General features: G+C 31.8%; 2 protein-coding genes across 2 annotated transcripts; both read left to right on the top strand.

The window, feature by feature from the left end:
- On the top strand, positions 1-6,488 carry LOC131616315 (probable LRR receptor-like serine/threonine-protein kinase At1g05700). Its single transcript, XM_058887615.1, has 14 exons — positions 1-112; positions 196-745; positions 1,839-2,320; positions 3,613-3,754; positions 3,839-3,910; positions 3,983-4,054; positions 4,213-4,284; positions 4,381-4,461; positions 4,555-4,694; positions 4,804-5,021; positions 5,133-5,259; positions 5,402-5,464; positions 5,540-5,729; positions 5,830-6,488. The coding sequence occupies exons 1-14, from the start codon at positions 16-18 to the stop codon at positions 6,233-6,235; spliced, it is 2,712 nt and encodes a 903-aa protein (XP_058743598.1). The 5' UTR covers positions 1-15; the 3' UTR covers positions 6,236-6,488.
- Positions 6,489-12,140: 5,652 nt separating this feature from the next.
- Positions 12,141-16,700, top strand: LOC131618114 (probable LRR receptor-like serine/threonine-protein kinase At1g05700). The gene is made up of 13 exons (XM_058889376.1): positions 12,141-12,237; positions 12,336-12,876; positions 12,972-13,444; positions 13,552-13,693; positions 13,783-13,854; positions 14,373-14,444; positions 14,519-14,599; positions 14,841-14,980; positions 15,077-15,297; positions 15,388-15,514; positions 15,643-15,705; positions 15,783-15,972; positions 16,183-16,700. Exons 1-13 carry the CDS (start codon positions 12,141-12,143, stop codon positions 16,586-16,588), a joined length of 2,625 nt encoding a protein of 874 aa, XP_058745359.1. The 3' UTR covers positions 16,589-16,700.
- The last annotated feature ends 201 nt before the right edge of the window (positions 16,701-16,901 follow it).

Raw genomic sequence — 16,901 nt, forward strand, 5'->3', positions numbered from 1 at the left:
TTCATTGTATCCCTTATGAAGCAAACAGTGATGAGAATGTCCCTACATTTTCTTTCAGCATTGCTTGGTATCTTTACTATTTTGGTTTTGATACAAGCTCAAGACCAATCAGGTTTATTTATGAATTTTTTGTTTTGAGATTAAGTGATTTCGTTATATATGTATTAAACAACAAAATATATTTATTCTTCCCAGGTTTCATTAGCATAGATTGTGGGCTACCTGAAGGTTCGAACTATACAGAGAAGACGACAGGCATATATTACATATCAGATGCGAAATTCATAGATAGTGGTGTGAGTATGAGTATATCAGCTGCAGAAAAGATTAGTCATCAACAACAGCAATTACATTTTGTAAGGAGCTTTCCTAATGGGGTCCGAAACTGTTACAGAATAACTGTAACAAGCGGTAATAAATATTTGATTAGAGCCAGTTTCTATTATGGAAACTATGATAATTTAAATAAGCCACCACAGTTTGATATTCTTCTTGGAACTGATGTATGGGATACAGTGAAGCTTCCCAATGCATCATCACTCTTTACGTTCAGGGAGATCATTTACACCGCATCACAAGATTATATACAACCATGTCTTGTTAACACAGGCAATGGAACTCCATTCATTTCAGCAATAGAATTGAGGACTTTGAAGAATGACACTTATGTCACAGACTCAGCTAAATCAGTCTTATCATTCTTCCTCAGATATGATTTAGGTTCAACCACAAACTCAGAATACAGGTAAAAATACATTGCATAGAATCTATTGAATATTGATACTTATTAGGCCTAATTTTATTTTTTTGAAAGCAAGATGCATTAACAAAGAGCTAAAGCTCTAAAACAGATACAAAAAAGTTGAACCAAGCCAAAAAGAAAATTACACAACCAAATATAAGTATAGCAATGAGTTTTTGCTAAACTCTTAGAAGTTACAGTTGAATTGAGTAATTTTCCCTATGAACGAGGACGAGCATCTCCAAACCAAATCTTTGCAACCCCAAACAACATGAAAATGATACCGTTCCTACGGAGCCACAAACTCCAAATAATAGCTAACCATACACTCTCCACCTACTTCTTTTGATGTTCTTTTGAATGCAAAAAAGCTCCACAACAAAAAGCTCTCTCTAAAATCATTCACAAAATGATAATCCAATCCTAACCAATCGGCTATATCCTTCCAAACCAGCTCCACAAAACGACATAACAAAAGCGGATGGCATGAAGATTCAACAAATTCATCGCAAAACACCCAAACGAGATTGGAAGAAGAGGGTAAAATACCTCTACAAGCTAACAAGTCTTTTGAAGGAATCCTATTAATGAGGCATCTCCAATCAAAAGCTCTAACTTTTAAAGGCACATCAACATTCCAAATAAAAGAAAAAGCAAGGTCATACCGATTAGCCGGATCATAAGGAGAATATCTGCTGCACAATACCCCGTAACAGGATGATACGGAAAAAATACCATCTCCAGACAACGACCAAACCGGACTCTTCACTCCTGCTACAACCGGGCCAGCTCTGATCACCAACCGCTCAAATTTTGCACCAGCAGCGGCTGGAAAATTCGCAGAAGGAATACCAAAGCAGTTCCAAGTCTACCGGCCATCTCTCCAACCTCCCATAGCTGCGATATAAACATTTATTATTAGTCTATTGATTTCATAAATGACATTATTAAAATAATTAATCCGAGATTAAAAAATTTAATCATTTATTTTAGATAAACTTTTAAAAAAATTTAGCCAACTTTAATATTTATTTATACAATTTTATACAACAGACTCAATTAGTGATAAAAAGAAGATTTGTCATGTACACAACAGGTACAAAGATGATGTTTATGACCGCATCTGGTTGCCTTATGAATCCAGTGATGATTGGAGACGATTAAGCACCTCACTTAACAATGATGATCTATATCAGAATGTTTATAGACCACCTGGAATTGTGATGAGCACTGCTGTTACACCTGTAAATTCCAGTGCCCCTATACAATTTGAATGGGATGCTGATAATGTCGATGACCAATACTACCAGTATTTCCACTTTACTGAGGTCGTGGATCTGGCTGAAAATGAAACAAGAGCATTCAATATCACACGGAATGGAAAACTTTTTTATGGACATGAGATACCTGGATACCGATTAGTAAATACCATATTTAGCAGATCAGCTTTCACTGGAGCCAAAAGGTATACAATTACCCTTGATAAGACAAAGAATTCAACCCTTCCACCCACCCTCAATGCCATTGAGGTTTATAAAGTAAAAGACTTCTCACAGTCACAAACTCAACAGGATGATGGTAAGTTAGCCCAATTAGTTTATATGATCAGGATACTACCTCTCCCTATCAATAAATATAAAACTCTCTTGGTATACTTTCATCTATATTAATTATTTATTTAATAACATATAGCTCTAATCATTTTACATTTTTTTCTGCAATATGTAACCGTTGGTATTTGAGGTAGAAGTAATAGTTTAGAATGTAGTTGGATAGTGTAAAAATCTCTAGCAAATAGTTGAAAGATAGTAGCAAGTAGTGTGAGAGCTAGTAGTGAAATAGCAAGTAGTGTAGTATTGAAACATTTAGTAACACGAAATAAGAGGCAACATATAAATAATCAACTTATTGTAGGTGCTTGAGGATGTTTCTAGAATAGAATTATCTAGACTTTTGTTTGTCTTTTCTACATTACATTGACTTTAAACTTTGTTATAAGTTAATCTAAATTTATTGGAACAATCTAGAAACATGTATGAACTTTAGAATATTCTAGTTTTCTCTAAACATTATTATTTATTTTTACTAGAATATTCTAGAAATATACATCAATTTTAATAGGAACTATGATAAAAACATATACTATTTCAAAGTGTAAATTTATTAAACAATACTATTAATAAAAAAATTAATACTACTATTAACTTGCTTAATTCGTAATCTTGACTAGGGATAACAGCGGGTAGGATTTGAATAGGAGACTAAAGTATTTGTCATTATATCCACCGTTTGAAAAATCCTCGTACCTGAGCTTATATCTGCGTAGACATCAACCTTTATACTCGGATACTCGTATCCTATTGATACCTAAATACCCGTACCCGTACTCGTTACTCGTAATTTTAGTAAAAAATAAATTAATCAATTGAAAATTATCGTATCATTTTAAATTTTTAACAAAATTAACAAAAACATTTAAAAACATTACCGTTGAATTATGAAATAAACAGACGCTTATATTAATATGTGTAATAGTTTAGTTGTGATGCATTTCTTTCTAAAAATAGGCATATAATTTTTATATGATGAAATAAATTAAAATATATAAAAATATATTGTGCGGGTATAGCACGAGTGGATACTAAGATATCTGTATCCGCACTAATATTCGTTTATTTTAATGAATATTTATTTGTGCTGGTGCCCGTACCTATTTTGCTAGTTTTTATCTTCTTTTTTTATTGTTGTGGGTATTTTTTAGGGGTGTATGGATATGGATATAATTCTCCTCCCTAAATGAAGTGTATATTGACTTTACGCAAATTGACTTGAAATCCTTTTCAACTGTATTTTTGAATATCAAATACTAGTTGATACTATCACAATCATCAAGAAGGCTTATGCTGTGGCTAGAAATTGGGAAGGAGATCCATGTGGTCCTGTGAAGTATATGTGGGAAGGCCTAAACTGTATTTCTGATGATGTCTTTGGCATTCCAAGAATCACATCTTTGTAAGTTTACAATTACAATCCCTTAATAAAAACCATATGCATAAATTGTATTATCCGCTGAAATTATATTTGGAAATGGATCAGAAATTTGTCTTCAAGTGGACTCACAGGAGAGTTAGTATATTCCATATCGAAGCTGACTATGCTGCAGCATTTGTGAGTATCTTTTTTCTCTATATTCATTGAATATTCAAAATTGTAACTCTGCGTATAAATTGTTCATTTCAGGAATTTTTCAAACAATAGCTTAACCGGATCTTTGCCTGAAAATCTGATACAACTCCAGTCACTACAAGTTTTGTAAGTATCTTGTTGATGCATCAAATTTACTTCGTTGATTATTAGTATAAAAGATAAAATAGGCATTATGCTTGCAAGCAAAGAGTTAATTTAAATTTCATTTGGTTAATATATGAGACTAAAAAATGTAACTATATATTTAAATTGTTTTCTTTTAGGGATTTATCAAACAATATCTTAAGCGGCCCCATACCCGATTTTCTGATGCAACTCTCGTCTCTAAAAGTTTTGTAAGTTTCATGTTGATGCATATCAAATATAATTCCATTGATTATTAATATAAAATATTGAAAAAAAATTGTTATACATTTTTGTTGTGTTAACAGAAACTTGGGGAAGAACAGATTTACAGGATCTGTTCCAAGCGAACTTCTTGAGAGATCTAAAACAGGTTCTTTATCGCTGAGGTATGCTTCGTACTAATGTTAGAATATCATAAAATAAATGGAGCGGAATGAATATGATATCTAAGCACCTTTATCTATTGTTTTCTTTTTCAGTTTGAATGATAATCCCAATCTTTGTATGAGGGAATCTTGCAAAAAGAAGAATTTAGTTGTACCACTAACTGCATTGTTTTCAGTATTAATTGCAATCCTCTTGATTTCTCTTGGATTTTGGGCTTTTAGAAGACTAAAAGGTGCAATAATTATGACACCAATTTTTACTACTTTCCTTTCTCATTCTTATTTGAACTTTCTCATTTATACTTTGCATATTTTCATTTAGTTTCTTTATCATTGTTATAGTTACATCTTCAAATTCTAAGAAAAGGGGTTTAATGAAGTCAAAACATCAAGTGTTCAGTTCCACTGAAATTATCGATATAACTGATAACTTCAAAACTATTATTGGAGAAGGTGGATTTGGAAAAGTTTATGTTGGTGTTCTACAAAATCAAACTCAAGTTGCTGTTAAGATACTTTCACCATCCTCCATGCAAGGCTATAAGGAATTTCAATCAGAGGTTAGATATTGTTAAAGAAACAACATTGTGTTTTTCGAGTTTTGGTTCATATATAATTCTTGAGGATGGTTTTGATTGGCTTTTATACCAAAATTTAAATTTAAAATGTAGGCACAACATCTGATGATTGTTCATCATAGAAATTTAGTCTCTCTCGTTGGGTATTGCGATGAAGATGAAATCAAAGCATTGATCTATGAATACATGGCCAATGGAAATCTCCAACAACAATTACTAGGTAATTTATATTGTTTCCTTAAGTATTTTTTTCATCCTCTTCAATAGATTTGATCCAAGAGGTAGAATATAAACCTAACTTAGAAAATTTTTATAATATGCAATAGTTTATAGACTAATTGATGTCTATAATTTGTATGCAGTTGAAAATTCAAAAATCTTAAAGTGGAATGAGAGACTTAACATTGTAGTCGATGCAGCACGCGGTAATGTATTGTTTATGGTAACATTCTTCTTGCATTGTGCATCTTTACATTGAACTTAGTGTTTTAATTTTTCAGGATTGGATTATCTGCATAATGGATGTCAACCACCAATCATGCATAGAGATTTGAAACCTTCCAATATATTACTAGATGAAAACATGCATGCCAAGATAGCAGATTTTGGTCTAAGTAGGGTTTTCGATAACGATGTTGATTCTCATATATCAACGCGCCCTGCTGGTACACTTGGTTATGCTGATCCTGAGTAAGTGTTGATGTGAAAAATTAAATTAACCAAATTTTAAATTTGTATATCATTTACTTCGAAATAAACTATGCATAACAATTATTTGTTTTGTTAACAGATTTCAAAGAACGGGAAACATAAATAAAAAAAATGATATCTATAGTTTTGGAATAATTCTATTTGTGTTGATAACGGGTCGTCAGGCTATAGTAAGAGCAGCTGGAAAAAATATTCACATACTTGAATGGGTTATTCCTATAATTGAAGAAGGAAATATTCAAAATGTTGTTGATTCAAGGTTAGAGGGTGAATTTAGCATCGATTCAATATGGAAAGTTGTAAAGATTGCCAAGTCTTGCATTTCTCAAATTACAACTGAAAGACCAGACATAAGCCAAATATTGATAGAACTGAAAGAGTGTTTATCTTTAGAGATGGTTCACAGACATACAGAAACAGAAAACGATTTGATTGAATTGACTACTTCATCATTTCAATCAGTAACCGCTCCATTTGCTAGATAAATACTAAATACTATGAGATGGCGTGTTCCTCCAATTTACCGTTACACCATTTGTAATACAATACTTAATCTTGGTTTGTATGATATTATACTAGTGTGTTCCCATGTAATCTTCGTTTGATTATAAAATTTAACCATCCCGCTAAAGAGACGAGTTGACGGGCGGCAAGTTTGCCTGCCTATTTTTTATTTATTTTTTAATAAATTAATAGACTTTTTTAAAAAGTTTAGTAAATATTTTTGAAGTTTGGTTATATTGAAGTTGAGAAAAAGTTTATTAAAAGGTTTTGAAGTTTTGAAGTTTGCCCCGCTTACCTGCATAGTCTCCAAATATGCATACAAATATAATTCCTGAAGTTTTCTTATTTGTTTCTCTATCTCAGTAACAATGACATACCTTTGTTGGGTCAATAATGGGAGTGCTAATCTGAAGTTTTCTTATTTGTTTCTCTATCTCTGTAACAATGACATACCTATCAAGAAATTAAGAAAGTTTAGTAAAATGTTTGGCTCTGTTTTATCTTAGGACTAACTGGAAAAAATAAATTCAACGGGCTTAGTTATTTTCTATTTATTCATTAATTGTTCACCATAGTATTGTTCTATACTATTTTGAGCCAAGTCTTAGGCAGAGAACCTTTGGGAAGAAATGAAGAACTCAGAAGCGTAAGCATGTTTTGAAGTCATGAAATACAGTTGGCCCATTTTTACCAAAAGATTAAAGATCAACGATTCCTAACTTTGAGGAAGAAATTAGAAATAGTTCAGACTGATTAGCTAGTGCTTAGTAACTTGGATATTATAAGCGGGTGTGTTGAGTGTATAATCCAAGCCCAAGCCCAAATGCATATATATATATATATATATATATATATATATATATATATATATATATATATATATATATATATATATATATATATATATAATTCAATTTTAAATATACATTCAATAATAAACCCTAATTTTCTCTACTTCTCTCTCATTCATTCTTGAAAATTTCTTTAGCCACCTCCCTATGGGGGGTCACCCCCAGCGAAAATTCCAAAATACCCCTGCTTCGGAAGTTCATTTCCGAAAGCGTCTTTTTTTGAAAAAATTGACTTATTTCAGAAGTTCATTTCCGAAAACATTATTTCGGAAGTTCACTTCCGAAATACTGCGATTTCTGCAGATTTATCAAAACACTCCCCTCCCCCAATCATTTACCCTAAATCAAAACAAAAAGTGGCAAAGGCGAAAATTTGTGCAAACAGAATTCCAAAGCTGCATCAAGGCTCCAATCACACTGCTAAACAACATTCAAAAGCCCTCAATCCTAACACTTTGTAAGTTTTGAAATTTTTAGATCTATTATTCAAATGCATGTTATTTAGGGTTTTAATTGCATAAATGATATATGGTTAGGTTGTTAGTAGTATTTAGGTTGTTTAGAAGCATTTTGATTTGGTTTGAAGTTTGGTTTAGGGGTCTGCCATGGAAGTTGCAGAAAACTCCATCGCAGGGGTGTTTCGGAAGTTCATTTCCGAAAACACCTCCATCCCAGTTTTCGGAAATGAACTTCCGAAATGTATCAGAAGTTCAAATTTTTTTGTTTTTTATTTTGTCTCGCATATTAATCGATTTCAATTGTTTACAGGAACATGTCAGACAATCAACCAGCATGCAGGACTGCGTCTTCTAGAGAGGGTAGGGAGTGTCCGTTTTAATTTGCAAGTACTTTATTTTTAACGCCTTTGTTTATTGTGCCTGTTTCTTTGAAGTTTGTGTCCCTTTCTTCTTTTATAAAAGGAGGTCTCATGGACCTTTCTTTCTTCATTTTTACGCAGGAATGGGTGGCGTTAAGGGAAGAAAGGGTTCTTCAAAGAAGGAGGTGAAGGAGGTGAAGGAGAAGAAGAAGGTTTTGACTGGTTCTGCTTCTCGTCCCCTGGGGGTCCATGGCTCGGACGTGCAGACTCAGTCTTCAGGCGTGATCAACGCTGATGGTTCTGATACTGAGTGGGATGAGGATTGGTATAATTATCTTCATTCGGAGGAGTTCGCTCGTCGGGAAGAATAACGTGTTTTTATTTTGTTTGATGTGTATTTTGTAACGCTCGTCGGGCAGAATAACGTGTTTTTGTTTTGTTTGACGTGTTTTGTTTTGTTTTGTTCTGATTTCGGATTGTATCGCACAGTGTTTTTGTATTGGATTTATCATCTTAGTTTTTGGATTGTTCTGATTTCAATATGTAGATTCTTGGATTTCATCGCCGCGAACACTATCCATCTTCTGGATTATAAACATAGAACTTTGACTTTCCCAGCGCACCCCTTTGTTTGATTTTTTTGTAATGACGTCCCCTGATCAGGTAAGAAATGTGGACACATGTGCCTACGTAAGCCTTCTAAGACGGTTACCTTCTAAGAAATGTGGTAACACTTTCCTACTTAAAAGCCTACGTAACAAAAATTGGGAAGCTCCACAGCCACGCCCTATTTAAAAGAATAAAAAACCTTTTGAATTTCGAAGTTCCCTTTTCCTTCTCCCCACCACTCTCAGACGGTTAACTTCTAAAACACTTTCCTATTTAAAAGCTTCTCACCCATTTTTCTTTCAAAATATCCCAAATCATTTTCGATCCTAAGTCTTCTTCTTTGCTTTAACGTTTTCTATCTCTTGTTACTGCTTTCATCACAATGTCTCGCCGCGGTGGAGGAAATCATCCCGAAAATCGCCCGAGTCAACCATCTCCTGCACATTCTCAACAATCATCCATCAATGCTGCAGGATCAGGCCGTGGTGGTGGTGGCCGTGGCTCTCGCGGTGGACGTACCTCCAATCCTTCTTCCTCCGGATATCCACCTCCTCCGTCATATGCTCCGGCCCCGGTTACCTCTCCTCCGTCTGTTGTTGCAGCTCCGGTTGTTCGTCCATCTGTTTCAGCGCCGTTTGTTCCATCTGTCGCAGCGCCGGTTGCTTCCTTGAGTTCGGCTCTGATCTCCATCGAGAGCCTGACTGCCGAAGTTAAACAGAAGGCTACTCTAGAGTCGGCTCCGTCGTCTCAGAAGGAAAATTGGGAAGGAAAATTGGGAAGGAAAATTCAAGTTCGTGCTAATCATTCTCAGTTGCGAGTGGCTGATAAGGATCTACACCACTATGATGTAAGTATAGTTTGCTCATAAGTTTTTTGTTGTTGTTTATTATGTTGGTAAGTTACAATGTGGTATGGATTTCTAGAGGATCAGGACTTTCTAACCTGTTGCAGCGTCTCCTCCATCGTCTTCATCCGATTAAATAAAGCGAATCGTTCTTGTTTGTTATTTTTCTTCTGTCCAGACCTTTTTTCGGAAGTGCATTTCCGAATTCCTCCAAGGGGGGTGAGTTCGGAGATGAACTTCCGAAACACCACATTTTTTGAAAATGTAACTTTATTTCGGAGATGCATCTCCGAAATCAATATTTTATATTAAAAAAACACGTTTTCGGAAGTTCATTTCCGAAAACACCTTTTTTTAAAAAAAAAGTACCTTTTCGGAAATGAACTTCCGAAACAAGGGGTAGTGTTGTAAATTCACCAGGGGTGAGCAAGAAGGTTAGGAGGTGGGTGAAGAAATTCTCTTCATTCTTTCATCCAAAATATCCCACGCAAAGACAAATTTTGTTTACTGGTGAACGAATTGTTGGATCTGATTTATTAATCACAAAAATTTATTTATTATTTTAAAACATTTTTTCCACAAAAATTAAAATATGATTTTTCTCTACATCTCTCCCTCCAAACCTCTCTTTCACATTACCTCCAACAAAGCCTTAAGTTACTAAGAACTATATCTTCCCATTTTCAAATCAAACAAACAAAGATTCTTGATATTGTGTGATCATGTTGGCTTAATTAATTGATTATGTAAATTGACTTGGTTCACCCCTTCATTCCTCTACACTTGCGCAGCAATCTACATTATTCAGCTTCTCCTATAATAGTTGATAATTACTATTCTCTTTTTTGGTTGAAAACTTCTATAAAAAAATGATAACATTGTATATTGCATGAAACATATGCAAAGAGGATGGGACAAAGTCAACACTTTTTTATTTCAACTATACGTACATTTTCCAAATTAGAAATGTACGAATGAAATAAATATGAAAAAGCATGGATATGATCATATATAAAATTCCAAAATTTTATTACTACTTGAGACAATCTACGTGTGAGTATGTGACATGTTGATTATTTAATATCAAGCAACATCTTTTTTTATATATTAGTTACATCTGAAAGAAAATAAAAAGAAATTACACCATTGAATTAGTAAAATTTGTATGAATTTCAGCATGACTTAGAAATTACACCATTGAATTAGTAAAATATGCATGAATTGTTTACGTTGGATATATATTATTGCGAAAGTCACAAGATAGTTGCTTATATTATTTTTATCATCCAATTGTTGGTTGTTTGAGATGATATTAAAATCTACTCTCGATCTAATAGTTAATAATAGTAAATTACTACATTTGGCTTATAATTTTAATAAAGTTATTTAAATTATTACATATTGAATATTAACAATTGTCACAAAGGCATGGCTAATAATAATGATTTTGAGTTTTTCTTTTTCTTAAAAATTACTTACTTAGAGATCATATAAATACTTGAAGATACAAATCTGATGATTTGAATTTAAGTTTAAATTTTAATCAAACTTAATCATATGATTCACAACGTAAATATTTTTTTTTCTATTTTATTATGTATATTTCAATTTTAAAATATAAACATAGGTTAAATATACAAAACCCCCCATGTACGTAATATAGTCGAAATTCGTTTTTCTCCTGTAAATTTTTTTTTCAAACACCTCCTGAAATATAAAAATACAATGTCTTTTGCCCCTAAGTGTAAAGTTTACCCCATGTAATATTTTTTTTGTTTAATTCCCCCAGATTTAGTGTTAAATTTGTACGTTTAGGGGGTAATCCAAACAAAAAAATATTACAGGGAAAACTAAAAAAATATATTACCAAGGGGTAAAGCGAATTTTGCATATATTAAAGGGGTGAAAAGGGGTATTAACCCTATAAATATTTTATAATTTCAAATTTTTGAAAAATTTTAATAATCTAAAATATTTAGGAGGGTGTTTATTAGATATTTCTTTTTATTTATTATACTCTTAATGTCAGTTATGTTGATGTGTATTAAGTATTATTTTTTTTTATTTTAAATTATGAGGAAAAAAAACGAAATGCACAAATAGCGTAAAATAATTTTACATATGATCAGAGACATGTATCACAATAAATCATATTTATACTTTTTAAATACTGAAATTATATGGCAAAAGTAAAAGTTTGATCGTATGTATGTGTAAAATTGTTTTAGTGACGGTACACTATCTTACTCTTAAAGTACTATTTTGAATTTTATATATTATTATTTTTTATTTTCAATTATTTTAATTCATAAATATTAAAACTAACCGAATTAATATACTAAATAAAATAGGGTCTTGTTACCAGTGCCCTCAGACCAATGGTTAAGCATTCCAAAAAAAGAAAATATTTTATAAAAACTTTAATATTTTAATTTTCAAGACATTAATTACGCAGATTACCGAGATAAATTTACTATTTTAGAATGTTTAACTATTGCCCTGAGGGCACTAGTTAGCCTTTCCCAATAAAATAAACTGTTAGACAGAAAATTTATATTATATAAATCTAACATTCAATTTTTGTAAATTTATAGCAAATTATTGTCCTTTTTTTCTTAAATTTGTATGTTAAAATATTACTTACATTAAAAAAGAAAAAGTAAAACCACCTGAAAAGTCAGCTATATTGCCAAGTAAATCAACCAAGATACGACTCTAGCTAGTAATATTTATCAGTTTCTGCTATACTCATAATTGTATTCCAAATGAAGCAAACTACGATAAGAATGTCCCTACATTTTCTCTCTGTGTTGCAATGTGTCCTTACTATTTTTGTTTTGATACAAGCTCAAGATCAATCAGGTTAATATAGCTACTTTATCTCACATATTTATTACTACTAGTAATTATTATAGTGAAGTTATCTTAATTATAATTTGATCATGTATAAATATTTCTAGGATTCATAAGCATAGATTGTGGTCTACCTGAAAACACTGGCTATGCAGAAACAAGCACAGGCATAAACTACATTTCAGATGCAAAATTCATAGATACAGGTGTATCTATCAGAATTCCCTCTATAGGCAACACTGTCCTACAGCAACTAGAGCATGTAAGAAGCTTTCCTAGTGGAGTAAGAAACTGTTACAAAATAGATGTAACAAATGATACCAAATACTTAATCAGAGCTTCATTCTATTACGGAAACTATGATGATCTAAATGATCCACCACAATTTGAACTTCATTTTGGACCTAATGCGTGGGATACGGTGAAGTTCACAAACTTATCGCGCATCGAGACCAGTGAAATCATTTACACTCCGTCGCTAGATTACATACAGCCATGTCTTGTTAACACTGGCAAAGGGACTCCTTTCATTTCGGTTATAGAATTGAGGACTTTGAACAAACAAGCTTATGTCACATATTCTACTAATTCAGTGTTATCGAATTTCTTTCGATTTGATTTAGGTTCCATCACGAACTTGAATTACAGGTAAGAGTTATACAACTCATCTGATATGTGTCATACATGTGCCAGACACGTGATTCACATGTATAAATAAATAACTAATATTTTTTGTACAATAGGTACAAAGACGATGATTATGACCGGCAGTGGTTTCCTTTTAACTGGGATTTGATGAAAAAACTAAGCACCGATGAAGATATATTAACTCAGAATATTTATAGGCCACCAGGAATTGTTATGAGCACTGCTGTTACACCAATAAATGAGAGTGCTCCTATACAATTTAATTGGGATTCAGGAAATCTAAATGATCAATATTACTCATATTTGCACTTCAATGAGGTTGAGAAGCTGGCTGAAAATGAAACTAGAGCATTCAATATCACAGTGAATGGATTACTTATGTATGGACCTGAGATACCTGCATACAGATCAGTAGATACTATATTTAGCACAGTAACTTTGACAGGAGCCAGAAAGTATATATTTTCCCTTATTAAGGCAGAGAATTCAACTCTTCCACCTATCATCAATGCCTTTGAGGTTTATAAGCTACTAGACTTCTCACAATCAGAAACAAACCAGGATGACGGTATGTTAATCGTTTAAATTTTCATCGATTTTGTGTCATTTTTTTTTTGTACATGTGTAAATTGGTTTGAAATCCTATTGAACATTTTTTTGAATGTTGAATACTAGTTGATACTATGACAAGCATCAAGAAGGCTTATGGGGTGGCTAGAAATTGGGAGGGAGATCCATGCGGTCCTGTGAAGTATATGTGGGAAGGTCTAAACTGTAGTATTGGTGATAGCAATAACCCTCCAAGAATCACAACTTTGTGAGTTTGCAATCCTTTAAATAAGCTATATGCAGAGATTGAAAAATTTTGAGTTTCCTCTGAAATTATATATTTGGAAATATGATCAGGAATTTGTCTTCAAGTGGATTGACAGGGCAGATAGTATCTTCTATATCAAAGCTCTCTATGCTACAATATTTGTGAGTTCATAACCTTTTCCTCAACTCACTGAAGAGGATTTAGCCATCTCTTTTACTTATAACTTCTTAGCACTTTTCATTAATTACTACATTATAATAATTATCTCTTAATTGACTTATATTCAATACAGGGACGGATTCAGAAATTTTATATTCTAAAAATTTAAACAGAATCATAATACTATATATATATATATATATATATATATATATATATATATATATATATATATATATATATATATATATATATATATATATATATATATATATATAGGTAATAAAATAAAAGATATAAAAATGTTGTGTAATTACCACTCAATTGATAGTTATGAGAATATTGATATGTAAGGATCTGAGTTCAAACTCAGTGACTTCCCGCTTCTCCAAACTTAAGGTGTGTGTTTACTACTCAAAACTAATTTAACATAAAAAAATATATCTAAAGGCTAAAAAAATCGAACTAAACAATAATTAAGATAAAAGCTCAGCTAATTTCACACTCTATCTTTTTTTAGGGATTTATCAAACAATAGCTTAGACGGTCCTTTACCAGATTTTCTGATACAACTGCGGTCACTAAAAGTATTGTAAGTCCCATGAAATACAATTTCTTTAATAAAATAAAAATATTGTGTCATATTAATTTGTCATGTGTTTGCAGAAATGTGGGAAAGAACAATCTTTCAGGGTTAGTTCCAAGTGGACTACTAGAGAGATCAGAAAGAGGTTCATTATTATTGAGGTGTGCCTCATACTCAAATATATATATATATATATATATATATATATATATATATATATATATATATATATATATATATATATATATATATATATATATATTAATTGACCTTATATTTGCAATAAAGTGCTTTGTTTTCTACTTTCTAAATCATAATTTTTTCATCAAAAGAGCTTGAACCTAATGTATTATATATCTATGATATGATAACTAATATCTATACACATTTGAATTCTTTCAGTGTGGATGATAATCATAATCTTTGTATGAAGGAACCATGCAAAAAGAAGAAATCGTTTGTAGCGCTTATTGCATCATTGTCTGCATTACTTGTAATCCTCTTACTTTTATTTGGATTTTGGATATTCAAAAAGCGAAAAGGTACTTAAATACATTTTTTATTCAATGAATGATATGGTACTTGATTTTTGTTCCAGATCCTTTCATATTTTCATTAAATTTTTCTTAACATCGCAGTACTTACATCTTCAAATTCTAAGAAAGAAGGTTCAAAGAAATCAAAACATCAAATATTCAGTCTTGCTGAAATTATAAATATTACTGAAAACTTCAAAACTATAATTGGGGAAGGAGGATTTGGAAAAGTTTACATTGGCATTCTACAAGACCAAACCCAAGTCGCTGTTAAGAGACTTTCACCATCATCAATGCAAGGTTATAAGGAATTTCAATCAGAGGTTAGAAATTATGTTCAACTTTTTTTTAAAAAAATTAATTTTTATTTTATTTAAGTTACATTTAAATGGAGAATCATGTATTTTCATCAGGCACAACTTCTAACAATTGTTCATCATAAAAATTTGGTCTCCCTCATTGGATATTGTGATGATGGTGAAGTAAAAGCATTAATTTATGAGTACATGACCAATGGAAATCTACAACAACACTTGTTGGGTAATTTTTACTATAACAGCAATATCATAATCCATAATCGATCCGATTTACCTACATTTTAAAGGTGAATAGGTGAAGAATATTTTTTTCTATATGCCTTCATTTTAAATGATTGCTTAAATTTTCAGGAGGAAATTCAAATATCTTAAAATGGAATGACAGGATTAACATTGCAGTTGATGCGGCATACGGTAGCGTATTATTTATGACAACATCTTTCTTGCATTATAAACCTTTAAACTGTAATTAATTGGTGATGGTTTCTTAGGAATTGATTATATGCATAATGGAATTAAACCCCCTATTGTGCATAGAGATTTGAAGCCTTCCAACATATTATTGGATGATAAAATGCATGCCAAGATTGCGGATTTTGGTCTAAATAGAGTTTTTGGTAATGATCTTGATTCCCATATATCCACACGTCCCGCTGGTACATTTGGCTACCTTGATCCTGAGTAAGTGTTAACTAAATACTCCTCTGTAACAAATTATAACCGTTCATTCAATAATTAATGTATTTGATCTATAGACCAGATACATTAATTATTTAATGAACCTAAAAATCAAAATTTGCTTATAATTTATTGTAGAGGGAGGATAGAAGAATGAAAGTATTATAAATTTAAGGATGAGTCATGCAATTTATTTCATTGATTTTCTTATAGATGTCAGAGAACAGGCAACATAAGCAAAACAAATGATGTCTATAGCTTTGGAATAATTCTATTTGTGTTGATCACCGGTCGTCAAGCAATAGAAAGAGCAGCTGGAGAAAGCGTTCACATACTCGAATGGGCTAGTCCTATAATCGAAGGAGGAGATATTAAAAATGTAATTGATCCAAGGTTGAAGGGTGAATTCAATATGAATTCAGCATGGAAAGTTGTAGAGATTGCAATGTCATGCATTTTGCAAGTTGCTGCAGAAAGGCCAGACATAAGTCAAATATTGGCAGGGCTAAATGAATGTCTATCTTTGGAGATGGTTCAGAGGAATCATGGAAGAGAAAGAGATATAGTTGAAGTGCCTTCTGTATGTATGGAGTTAGAATCTTATCCTGCAGCTAGGTAACCACTATATGATGATCCACTCCAAATTTCCTAATATAATAATCCTCGTTTGTATGATATGTAAATAATATGATATGTAAATAATAAATTTATTTTAAAACTTATTAAATAGAAAAAGGAGTTGGATATCATCTACTTGTGTATGTATTGTATTCATGATATATGCTTGATAGTTACTATACATTTTTTAACAAATATTCTATTGTATATGAAAAAAATCATGATTGATATTTTTTATCCTTGTCTAAATATGAGTATAAGATCCTATGAATAACTCATCCTTATTATAAGATTCTATGTGGATTGTGAGGATT

The sequence above is a fragment of the Vicia villosa genome, linkage group LG7 (genome assembly GCF_029867415.1).
Source record: "Vicia villosa cultivar HV-30 ecotype Madison, WI linkage group LG7, Vvil1.0, whole genome shotgun sequence".
Lineage (NCBI taxonomy): Eukaryota > Viridiplantae > Streptophyta > Magnoliopsida > Fabales > Fabaceae > Vicia > Vicia villosa.

Bases quoted from the DNA above. Each gene is read 5' to 3' on its own strand.
- LOC131616315 (XM_058887615.1), top strand. From the start codon at position 16: ATGAAGCAAACAGTGATGAGAATGTCCCTACATTTTCTTTCAGCATTG. The intron at 3,911-3,982 runs GTGAGTATCTTT...TGTTCATTTCAG, and splicing joins CTGACTATGCTGCAGCATTT to GAATTTTTCAAACAATAGCT. The intron at 4,285-4,380 runs GTAAGTTTCATG...TTGTGTTAACAG, and splicing joins CTCTCGTCTCTAAAAGTTTT to AAACTTGGGGAAGAACAGAT.
- LOC131618114 (XM_058889376.1), top strand. From the start codon at position 12,141: ATGAAGCAAACTACGATAAGAATGTCCCTACATTTTCTCTCTGTGTTG. The intron at 12,877-12,971 runs GTAAGAGTTATA...TTTGTACAATAG, and splicing joins ATCACGAACTTGAATTACAG to GTACAAAGACGATGATTATG. The intron at 14,600-14,840 runs GTGTGCCTCATA...GAATTCTTTCAG, and splicing joins AGAGGTTCATTATTATTGAG to TGTGGATGATAATCATAATC.